The sequence below is a fragment of the Aplysia californica genome, unplaced genomic scaffold (assembly GCF_000002075.1).
Source record: "Aplysia californica isolate F4 #8 unplaced genomic scaffold, AplCal3.0 scaffold00213, whole genome shotgun sequence".
Taxonomy (NCBI): Eukaryota; Metazoa; Mollusca; class Gastropoda; order Aplysiida; family Aplysiidae; genus Aplysia; species Aplysia californica.
In genome coordinates this window covers 147,258-158,816 of record NW_004797483.1, presented here as the reverse complement: position 1 = coordinate 158,816, position 11,559 = coordinate 147,258, and the positions used below count along the sequence as shown (strand labels likewise).

At 39.5% G+C, this 11,559-nt stretch overlaps 1 protein-coding gene across 2 annotated transcripts in view; it reads left to right on the top strand.

Annotated features, from left to right (window-relative positions):
- Positions 1-601: 601 nt before the first annotated feature.
- Positions 602-11,559, top strand: part of LOC101853321 (fatty acyl-CoA reductase 1) — a gene marked incomplete in the record, with an annotated part of 59,706 nt that continues 48,748 nt past the window's right edge. Inside the window, 3 exon segments of one of the 2 annotated variants that reach the window (XM_035970038.1) lie at positions 602-1,144; positions 2,169-2,445; positions 7,938-8,644. In XM_035970038.1, the coding sequence (XP_035825931.1) occupies positions 7,988-8,644 (657 nt within the window). 2 annotated transcript variants of the gene reach the window in all.

Genomic DNA, 11,559 nt, shown 5'->3' with positions numbered 1-11,559 from the left:
CCCATTAATTGCCCTGCCTACATTTCAAAATATAATGGCACCGCATATGGTATGGCGGCCATGACAGTGTATGATCTAGGATTTCATATTAGAAGTCTCTACCTCAACCCCAGGAGATTGACCTCATTTTATGGATTGCCCCTTTGTACATTTCATTAATGAATGTATAATTGTAGAGTTGGTCTTCGTCGATTCATGCTTGGCCTGTCTTCAACAACGAAGAAACGATGCCTTGTAAAGAAACTAAATACTTACAACAGTATCTTTGTGTTTTTGGAGCTTTTTAATCGGGAGGCGTTATTAGAGGACTTTCTATCGGCCTTAGCTAAATATTTTAGAACGTCAACCTTTCTGTTCGCCAATAAAATAAATATTTAATAGAATCTACCAGGACCCAAGTTAGATTACATAGAGCTAAATATTCTGCGTGTACATGTCTTGGAGTAGTTCTTCACCGGGACACAGGTCAACTAAATTGTTAAAAATTAATATGCGTAGGGCAGAAAAAAATTGTGACGGCATCATCCTTTTTTAATGAATGTGTACATGTATTAGTAGGGTAGTGTTTGCCCCTCTGTGAGTACTAGGCCTAAACATATCCATTATTTATACAAAATATTTTATTTCTCAGGCATCAAGGTGTGAATTCGGGAAATAAAGACGATGCTAAAAGAAGAGGAAGAGCTTTGTTTCATTTTTTCAAAGGCTACAAAGAAGAGCTTGATGATTGTCAGCCTGAGTTAATTTTTAAGGTGACAGCCTAGGCCCCCAAAAAACTGGCATTGTCGCTTTTATGATAGAAAATTGAAAATGGAAGCGTATACGTTTCCGTATTGGCCAGCAACAACTGTCTGCAGAGAGGATCAGACCCGGACAAACAGTCGTAGCTAGTATTATGTGTTTACCGAGTGGATTTTGCATTCGCAGCGAATTGAGTGTATTCTACTTTTTAAAATTTGTTGTGCTTGCTCGGATACTGCTTGAAATTCATCAGGAATTTGCGGTTTCCAAGACTTTGTATTGAATATAAATCTCTATTTTTGCTCTTTTCGGGACTCCGCCGTGCAGACAGAACACTGAACAGGATTGTTTTGACTGACTGATTATAATCGAAGTCTAGCCGAGTTCGATCTTATTGCATTTGGTTTGTATTTCTTCGCTTTTCTCTTATAAATTATCACGGGTAGATCTCTAGAGTTGGAAAGTTAATCAAATCATATTGAAAGTTTGGTTTTCTCACAATAATTAGATCTAATACTTAATAGGGGGAAGGAGTTTCGGCGCCGGAGTTTCTCAACTGCGGCTAGATAATCTAGACTGCTAGAGTGAGACCAACACTAGAGTCTACTAATCTAAATTCTAGATCTAGACTTTTAGTCTAGATCTACTTGATTCTGGATTTCTCGTTGATAGAATCTAGTAGGCCTACTAATTACTAATCTAGATTAGATCTCTAGGAAGTAGGCTAGATTCTCTAGTCTATATAGATTATAAATTGGAAGAGTCTAGGCAGAATTCTACACTGTGATAAGAGAAAAATTGTAGAATTCTGTGCTGTGAACAAACGTTCCATTACAACTGTACTTGTAGCCTACTAAAAGCGCACAATTTTGTCTGTGGGCAGTGAAGAGAGAGAGAGTGAGAGAGAGAACAAAACAAAAAGGCGACCCGCGTAGTTCGGCTCGATTCGAAAAGTTAAATAGCTGTAGCATCTTTGTAGACAACCAAATTAATTTACTTTTGTGTTTTAACATCATTTTTTAACTTTGTTTTGGTCAATTTGATCGTCCACACCGATAGACAGTATTCAGAAAGAGACAGAGAGAGAGAGAAGAGGGGAGGAGTAGATCTTGCGAGAACTTCCGGGCGGGTGAGAATAGCCACTTTCTTATGTATGAGAGAGAGAGAAGGGAGGGGTAGGGAGAGAGAGATGAATAAGTGTACACGACACAAAGGGAATTATTTCTATTAGAGAAAAATGAATAGATAGAATCTAGAATTATAATATTAGTGTGCGTGCTCAGGCGTGTTCTGTGTGCAGGTGTAAAAGTACATTTTTCAGCTTTGCGAGTTAAAATAAATATAAGCCCGATTTAATAATGCTCTTAAATTTAATGCTGGAAATTTACTCACACTTCTGTGTTCAAAACACGCCTGAGCACGCGCAGTCTTGATAGTGCACAAGACGCAAGATCAACTTGCATTCAGTGACGAACAATAACAAGAAAAGAAAAAGAGCACGTGACAGCTTGGAAAAGGTAGATGAAAAGCAAAGCAAACTGTTGTCGAGACTTGACAGAACGTCGGGGTTGTGAACTAAGTACAGACAAATAATATGAAAGATTCGAAATTCTCAAAGTACTGTCCAACGGACACCGATTCGACCGTCCCTGCCATTTGGGAAAACGAAATGACAACAATTGGAAGCAGAAGGAAATGATTCGTGTGGTCACGCATGCGCAAAGCAAAATATTTTCATGGTCCCCCTAGACTGGGTGTCTCTGTGGACCAGGATCCTGGTCTCGGGAGACACATTTCCTTATAAATATTGTAATAAAAAATTAATTGTAAGATGCTACTAGGCTATAATCTATCTAGATTTAGAGATCAAGATTGAACTCTATAGTAAGTAAGTCTCTATACTATACTATAGTAGAAGTAGTCTAAGTAATACGTTCAAATTCATTCAATTAGAGGGGTATTCATTTAATGGTATTCTTTTACTTTCCCTCCTGTCTCACACTTAGCTACCAGTTGTCCATTTTCTACTAACTGATACTACACAACTCTGAACATGAACATCAACTTCTTTTCCGTCGCAAATTAATACGTTGAGTATTGAGCATAGAGGGGGTGTAGGCTTGTTTTGTTACGAGAGCCAACTGAGAGTGGCGAAGTTACCCGCCTCTACTCTAGCCCTATTCCGCTATTCCCATTCTCAGGGTGGTTTTGCTGTTATTCGGAAGTTAGTGTTAGTGTTAGCACAGTCTAACACTACGACTATCCTACTTCTGGGTTTGGTGTCAGTCCCATGATATGAAGAGAGGCACCCTCCCACTTCTTACAGGCCTTCCCTCAGTTCACATTTAAACTTTAAATTTAGTGCGCTCAGACATATATTGTTTTCGGACAACTTGAAGAGCAGATTAAAATGTAGGCCTAAGGAACCTAGTGTAGCCAGTTGCTCTAAAATTTTAGTATTGTAGTCTATGATGAATGATGGGAGTGTATTAGATGCTTTGCAAGAAAGAGGCTTTTGCCTACTTTGTGAAAGCGAAATGGTTCAATAACAGAACTTTCTCACCCAGTTTTTGTATCAGAATTAAACTTTGCCCATTATATTTTGTCTCTACACTCATTCTATCTTTTAATATTTAGCACTGTCAGGCCTTTCAGTCATTCGCACTAGAGCTTGAAAAAGTTTATTGAGATTCTTGATCTGTACTGAATCAAAGGAATTTGTTCTTGCCCCATTTCTGTGTCCTTACCTCTCTTCAAAGGGAGCCTGAGCATCTTTGCAAGAAAAAAGTCCCAATTTGAATTATAATTTCTATCCACCATCACTATAACATCAACTTTATTAAAATTAACTGTATCACTAGTACTAAGTACTATCAGGGAAAAAGCAATCTAAAAAAGCTTTTATATTCAGCTGTACAAATGAAGATTAACACAGGATGTTGTTTAAAAACCATATAATGCTTGATATCAATTGCTGGTTCAGTTCAAAAACAAAGAAATGATAAGCAAGGATCGTCTTTTTCTTTGTGCAATAAACTGAGCAGTCTAGTTATCAAGAGTGTGTCTGATTATGTCACGAGTACAATTTTGTTTCTATTCCTTCAAGGTAGTATATTTACTTTGTGTGTTTACAATAGTCTTTGAACTGTTCTAAAAAGAAATAATACCCTGAATTTTGAATACTTACAAAATTAGTTTATCTTGTTTTTCATCCTGTAATTTTTTTACAAAGTGACTATTTTTCCTAACGCTCTGGAAAATAAACTTGTCCTCTATTTCTCGGAATGGTTTCTGTTCTCGATTTTTTTGGGGTTATTTTTTACGACAGTTCGGCGTCATCTTTCACTCTGCCATTTTGTGAGGACTGGGAAGAAGCTGTTTTTGCCTCAAATTCAATTTCTAGAGCTAGAGATTTTTAGATGCCTGAATATTCAGATACTTGAATTGTGGTTGGGGCAACGTTCCCGGACTAGATCTATTCTTCATTTGAAAATGCCTTCAAAAGGTACTGCGAGAAAACGAGACTGCTCGACGTTGGCCGTAACCTTTTTTGCTTTTAGTCACCCCTAAAGCAAAAAAAAAGAAAAATCCCTCCAGGCTTGCAGCATACGGTTACCTGTTTGAACGTTTGTTCTGTTCTGACACTGCCCTGAATCTCCAATCTTGAATTTTGTGTAGAGAGGCATTGTTTCAGTCAGTTGTGTCCTGTTTAAAGTCACAGTCTGAACAGATCAACCTGATCTTGACAGCTGAGGTATTAGGGGTCATCTTAGTTTTAGTGTGAGTGTTGTTCCTTCCTCTTAGCTTTTATAGCTCCCTTTTGATGATGGTTTTAGCCTCTGAAAGGCTTGTCCTGTTTTTAGGTTGCACTGATCATCAAGACCATTCTTTTGCTGAAGAATCAGTAATTTAATTCCCAAACAAGTGTCAGTGAGATGGTATCTGCTGCAAAGCAACTCTTTTATGTTTTTTTCAGAGATTTGCAATTGTTGTTAGGTTATTTTTAGCTCGCTTTCTCTGTTTGATTGGATGTCTTGTTAGTACGGAAAGAGCGTCTGTGGGGGCTCTTGTGGCTTAGACTTGAAGGTTATAAAATGTTCGCCACTCATTCAATAGTTCCTGGGTTCGAATCCGGATAGCGACAGAACATTTTCTTCTATAGAATTTTCTCCTTTCACATTCTCTCCTGCTCTCTTACAATGTTCTGTCGTCTGCTTTCATCTCCACTTTCTTCCCCCACCCCCTCACTTCCTTTGCCCCCTTCCCCTGGGCTCTAACTCTAAAACTCTTTCTGCAGCCTTTCTACTATTACTTCTTGGCTCCTTCTTACTGCCGCTGTCTTTCAGCCACACCTCTGATCTTATGGTAGGAAAGATCTACTCCTAGCCTTCTTGGACAAGGGCAAAAAATCTTGGAGGTCCCGTGTGCACGTTGCACAGGTTAAAGATCCCTTGGTGGTCCAGAATCGATAAGAATACGCTTCGGCCGCCATCCGGGCATAATTCAAAATTTGCTGCCAACTGAAAATGTTTAATGTGTCCCACGCGCTAATATGTGACGTTATGAAGTTGCGAGCACTGTAAAACACTCTTTAAAAAAAGAGAGAGAGAGAGCAACTGTGAGGAGGACCACGTTGTGAGAGGATAACAAGATGTGATCCTACATGTCTTGCTGCTGAAATTTTTCCTACACTCTATCTCTATGCCTAGATTAAATCCATTTAACCTCTATGTCCACTCACATTTTGGGGTGTTTTCTTCTGTATTTTGCTCAACATTCAAGCTTGCAATCACTGTGGGCAGTTTGTTGGAAATCAACAAAAAATCAATACTTTTGCTAGTTTCACAGTATAAAACGAGAGGTTGTAAATTCTATGAGATTTGTTGTAGTTTTGAAGTCTCAAAGCTCATTGGGTTCACATTCTCTTGCTTTTAGAAAATAATAGATATGAGAATGTTTCAATCGTTCATTGTCTTCACACCATGCATTATTTCCACATCAGGTGAAAAGGGGATTGTCAGATTGTTAACTAATTTTAGTTTTTTGTGTATTCCTCTTCTCAAGTCTGTTTTAAGAAACTTAAAAAATATAGTGAATGTTTGCATTTTGCTCTTAGTATTATTATATGCTGCTGTTTTATGGTAATGAATTTGAAAGGTTTAACTCCTGTGCTTGTCATAAATACTATTAATTTTATGGGCAATAATAATCAGCATGTCAGTATTGGACATGGTGCTTAAATCACTTTTAATAGCAAGGTACCCAATAACTGATTGATGGCTGTCAGCTAAGTTGCAATATATACTGCGGGGAACCAGACACTATGGGCATTTGCCAGAGTTAATGCTTTTTAAGCACAGGATCTTTTTATGTCTATAATCTAACAGTTCCACTCTCACATCAATCCTATTCCAACAACATCGTAAATGCAACTCTACTTTTGGAACTATAAACAAAATGTTCGTAAAGTAAAAATCTCTGGTTCATGTACCTTTCTTTTCAGAATTTACACAGGAAAGTTTATTGAGGTGATTTATAACGTTAACTGGAATGTGATAGATGTAATTGTGAACTGTTTCTCTTGGATGGCGAGACTTTCTAGGGAAAAGGTTAACCGTTGTTTTTTTAAGGGCAGGGCTCATAATGTCTTGTGTTCTACTGCACATTGTGTTCCAACTGGTTTAGTATGTTTGAAGTTCATAATCAGTGATTAAAGAGTTTTCTGCAGGCTGTTCTTTGTGTAAAGTTTCTTTCTATTTTTTTTTCCCCATTTCAGAATTGTGAAGTCTTCATCTTAGTTCTCTGCCTTTATTTGGGGGGGGGGGGGCATTCAGTTTTGCTTTGTCACCAGCCTACATTACGGGTGATTATTGTTACCGAAGTGAGCAAGATACACTTAAATTTTTACATTATAAGCAGCGTAAAATTTTAGGTTGGCACATTCAGCCCACGGTTTGTACAACTACTTGACTCGTGTTTGTCTTGTACAGGTTTTAGAATACTATGTGAAATACTTATATAATGTAATATTCAAACATTTTTCATGAGCTCGGAGTGTGATACAAGATAACAGCAGGCATAGTGCATTGATTAGAGCATGGTTGTTAATTTAAATCAGGAGCTGATCAGTCCAAGGGGGCATGAGAAAAGTAGGCCAGGAAACAATGCTGAATGTCATGTGGCATTTGGTAGGTACAGGTTTTTAAAGTGCTTGTGATGTGGAGGTTATACATGTGTGTGTTTATGGTGTCTTCTAGAACTGTGACTTTCTGCATGTTTTTTGAATGACTGGACTGATCCTCTGAAGTGACACAGTAATAATACAAGCCTACTGCTGATAAAAAAAATTTTAGCTCATGGCCCTCAGCTTGTCTTGGTTTTCTTTTCGCCCTTCCATGTCAGATGTTTTCCAAGAAAATAATTGTCTTTTCCATTTCAGTTTCTTGGACTTTGGTATTCTCTCACCTTTTTGCCAAGAGATTTTTAGTGCAGAACAGAGGTTTTTTTAAAAATGAAAAAGTGTTGTAAATAGACCTCAGATTCAGTGCAAAAGTTATTAATGGTGATAAAAAAAAAAAAATTGCCTTAATTATTGCCTTCATTTCTAAGAATTATACTTTCAATGGATTGATCGTTAAGGTCAACTCAGGCACATGTTTGTGTGAACACTGAAACATGACAGTTTAACAAAAGATTCTAATGCTGAAATAAATTAAATGTGTTTAACACATCTTATCTTTTGCGATGTTTGTCAGTTTGTTGATTAATCTGGAAAGTGTTTTTTGCGTGTTCTGTTGAGATAGATTCCTTTAACCTCTTTTCGCGTACTCATATGACCTTATGCAGTTGCGAGTGCCGTAATACCCCTACTAAAACAAGACAAATACCGCTTTTCAATGAATGGTATAAATCCAAGTCAGTTCCTGTCAAACTGCAACCTTTATGGTGCTCCTGAGGGTAAACTGCTGCCGTGAGAAAACATTATTTTACAGTGGATGGTTGGCGGGTACTCTGGTATGGTTTACTCCTTCTTTCAAACTTTTATTGTTGTTATCCCTCCTCCTTCTATTTTGTGTTTATTATTCTCATGTAACACCTTAAATATTTAGCACTTATATGACCTATGTAAAACTCTTACAACAACAACAAAAAACAACCTTATATTAATACTGGCTGTTGTGCTTTGTCTTCTGCAGTGGTCCCGCAGTGAAGGGCTTTTTCGTTGATGAGCTGAGAGGGAAGTAGAATGTCCTCGGAGGATTGTGAACAAGGTGGTGGTGAGATGACTGTTTCCTCTCCTCAACAGCCCTCAAAGACGAACCAGAGCAGCAGTATTGTCAAGGATCTTATCATGAAAACAACAATGGTTCCTGAGAAGGAGGTCGTGGTCAACGGCTTTCATAATACCCTCAACGGTGCGGGAGAGGACCAAGAGACTCTGCGTAAGCCAGGGGATTCCAACACATTCACTAACTCCAACGGCAGTAACAAAATCCCAACATCAATGGATCCTGTAACCTCTCCTCTGTCGTCTCCATTGACTCAAGTTGCCTCTACCCTGGCGCCAAGCCTAAAACAGTATGAGGATTTTTTACCCAAAACAACTCAGGATGGAGTAGGCTCCCCTTCCCGTACCACCCCGGAAATGTCCATCCTACACGAACATTATGAACATCGTCATGCCACCTCGCCAAAATTGGCTGTCTCGGCCGGCGAGCTCACGGTGCCCCTGTATTACGCGGGCAAGAGTGTGTTGTTGACAGGTGGGACGGGCTTTGTGGGCAAGGTGTTTATCGAGAAGTTGCTTCGCAGCTGTCCGGAGCTGGACTCTCTCTACTGTCTGATCCGACCCAAGAACAAGCAGAGCATCGAGGCCAGGCTCAACGAGATCACCAGCACCAAGGTCAGTGTCTTCAAGGCTTGTAGCTCTTGTTTTTATATTTGGCTTTGGTGAAAGCTTCTAATTTTGGTAAAATTAAGTGTTAAACCCACTTTTCCTGGCTATTCTCTCCCCCCCCCCCAAGTATGAGACTGTTAAAAAAACCTATTACTGCGTATTTTATATTGTGACCATGAAGAAAATGTTTAGGATTAGATGTGAGCGGGAAGGTCTGTCTTTTATAATCTAATGAACATGATCAGAACTTACACAATCCTCCAACCGCCTTCAATGGTATTTCCATGTTGAGCTCTTGAGTTTGATTCCCACGTGGGGCGGAAAATTTATTGAGCATCTTCATCTTGCTGTTGAGATGTATTGTCCAACTCTCTCAACTTTTCTCCTGAAAGATTGGTTGGAAGCAGCCAGCTTCCATAATGAGTTCTGAATTGTATCAATAGAGGTGTGCAGAGAACATTTACAGTCAATCAGGTCTTCGATCATATGAGCAGAATCAACAGCTAACTAACTTAACCGAAGGACAGCTTACAAGTACAAGCCTCAGAAAGAAAAATTGAGTGATAAGCTTTTGCCCTTCTACAATCAGTCCTTGTCTGAAGACTGCCTTTACTGAACCAACCCAGTTAATTCAGTAATATATGCTTGATTTTTGACCACCCTCAGGACAAGGTCCAATGTCTGCTTTTTCAATGTCTTAAAAGGTTTAATAAAGGGGTGGGGGGTGGTGGCATACAGTGAAGAAGTGAAAATAGTACTGGATAGTCCTGTTCTTCCAGCATAATTAAAACTACCTGAATTCAGTATTTGGTGGCAGTGAGGAGAAAAGGAGGTCATCTGTAATTTAAAAAAAGTTCTGGTGGGGGGATCTTGCAGAAAAGTCTTGTATGCTATGAACACAGTTCCCTCTTGTTGTTCACAGTAGTACATGATGCACCAGTATTGGGTTTTGATGTAGCAGATATAATGCAAGTGTGTATGCATGTATATTTGACACTTGAAGTTAACAATGTTTTCTTCCAAAAGTCGGAGTGCGTGTCAAACCTTTGTGGATAAGGCCATGATCCCTTGTCGCACAGATGGGGTCTGCCTCTTCTGTCTGTTTAGTGTTGGCTCATAATATATATATATATATATGGCACTTCTCTTTGTAGTACTGGCTTCTGTGGTGCAAACTGTAACAGCCAGGTTCTTCACCCGTCTCGCAAAGACGTTAGGTCGTTCACCGCTTGGCTCTTCACTCGCTAAGCTTGGATGCGGTTTTTTATCGAGTGTTCCTCTCTTTGTAAGGGTGGCATGTGTCGAGTACAGCCCCGGTTTGGCTGAAGCAGCAAGTTTTGAAAACCTACTTTTTCTGGGAAGTTTGACTGAAAAATGTCGATGAGGCATAACAAAATTGCTGTCAGTTGAAAAAAAAGAAAAGAAAAAGGGTTCATGTGCCAGTGTATGCAAGGCTGTCGGTATGCTTTGCTTTACAATTTTGTCTCTGTCGGATGGTCGAGTCACGAGTCACAATGTGACATGAACGCCGGCGGTTGGTGGATGCTCTGGTGTGGTTTGCTCTTTCTTTCCCTTCGAACATCTATCGTCCTTATCTCTCCTCCTTCTTTTCTTTGTATGTTACTCTCTAGTAACACATCTAATCTTCGGCTTACTTGAATATATTGCGTACTTGGGTTGCAAGTGCTGTAAAACTCTTGTATTTACTAAAATTAAAACTAAATGAGTCACAGTGTGGCGCTGGTGGTTGGTGGGCTGTCTAAAAATCTCTTTCCTCTCAGCGTTACTAATGTCCAGCTTGTGGTTGGAGGCCGCCTCTGGTAGTTCCAAGTTCTTTTTCTTTCCCTCGTTTATTTCTGCTTGTCTGTCATGCCTTTATGCACCAGCTGAAGACCGCCATTGCTTCGATGTAATAGTGAACGTAACACGCGTATTTTGACTCGCCATGACCGATGTGCTTCTCTGTGCTCGAACAAATAGGCAGACAGGCTTTTGTCTTGTTATATAATGTAACTTAAACTGTCGTGCTGACTCGCCGTAGACCCACAGCTCAACAACAGCGTCATGTTTTGCGCCTCTAGTGCGACAGTTATTATTATGCAACATAAGCTACAACAACAGCTACTACAACTACAAGAACAACAACATCAGTGTATCAGTACAGTTCATGTTTCAATTTCCACTAACCCATGTCGGCTATTATGTAACACCAGCTACAGCAGAATCAGCAACAGCGGCGGCCACAGCATCAACAAAGGGCCGCTTTTTGCGTCGGTTGGATTCTCTGTACTCAAACAAACAGACAGACTTGTGTTTTGAGACAATGTGACAACAACAACAACAACAACAACAACAACGTCAACTAAAGGGCCGCTTATTTGCATCGGTTGGATTCTCTGTAATCAAACAAACAGACAGACTTGTGTTTTGAGGCAATGTGACAACAACAACAAGAACAACATCAGCTGTGTAAGTTTTCATAAACACCAACGGCCATTATGTAATACTTGTTATGTATTAGCTACAAAAAGGAGAAGACCGCGTGAAACCTGGAGAAGAATCACGGAAATTGATGTACAGAAAAGTGGGAAGACATGGAATAACATCAAGAGACTAGCCCAGTATAGAGAACGGTGGAAAGCGATTAGCTACAAAGTGACAACAACAACAACAACTGCAGCAATGGTAACAAGGCAACGCAGTGTGACAAAGTTACAACATTTGCCAAGCACGATAGGAATTCATCAAATCTCCCGGTTTCGACAATCTATATTGACTTGTCGGTACGTTTATTCAACAAAAACAGGTGTGTCCCGTAGATAGAGTATTAGTCCTACACGTGGGTCTCTCTCTCTCTCTCTCTCTCTCTCTCTCTCTCTCTCTCTCTCTCTCTCTCTCTCTCTCTCTCTCTGACACACACG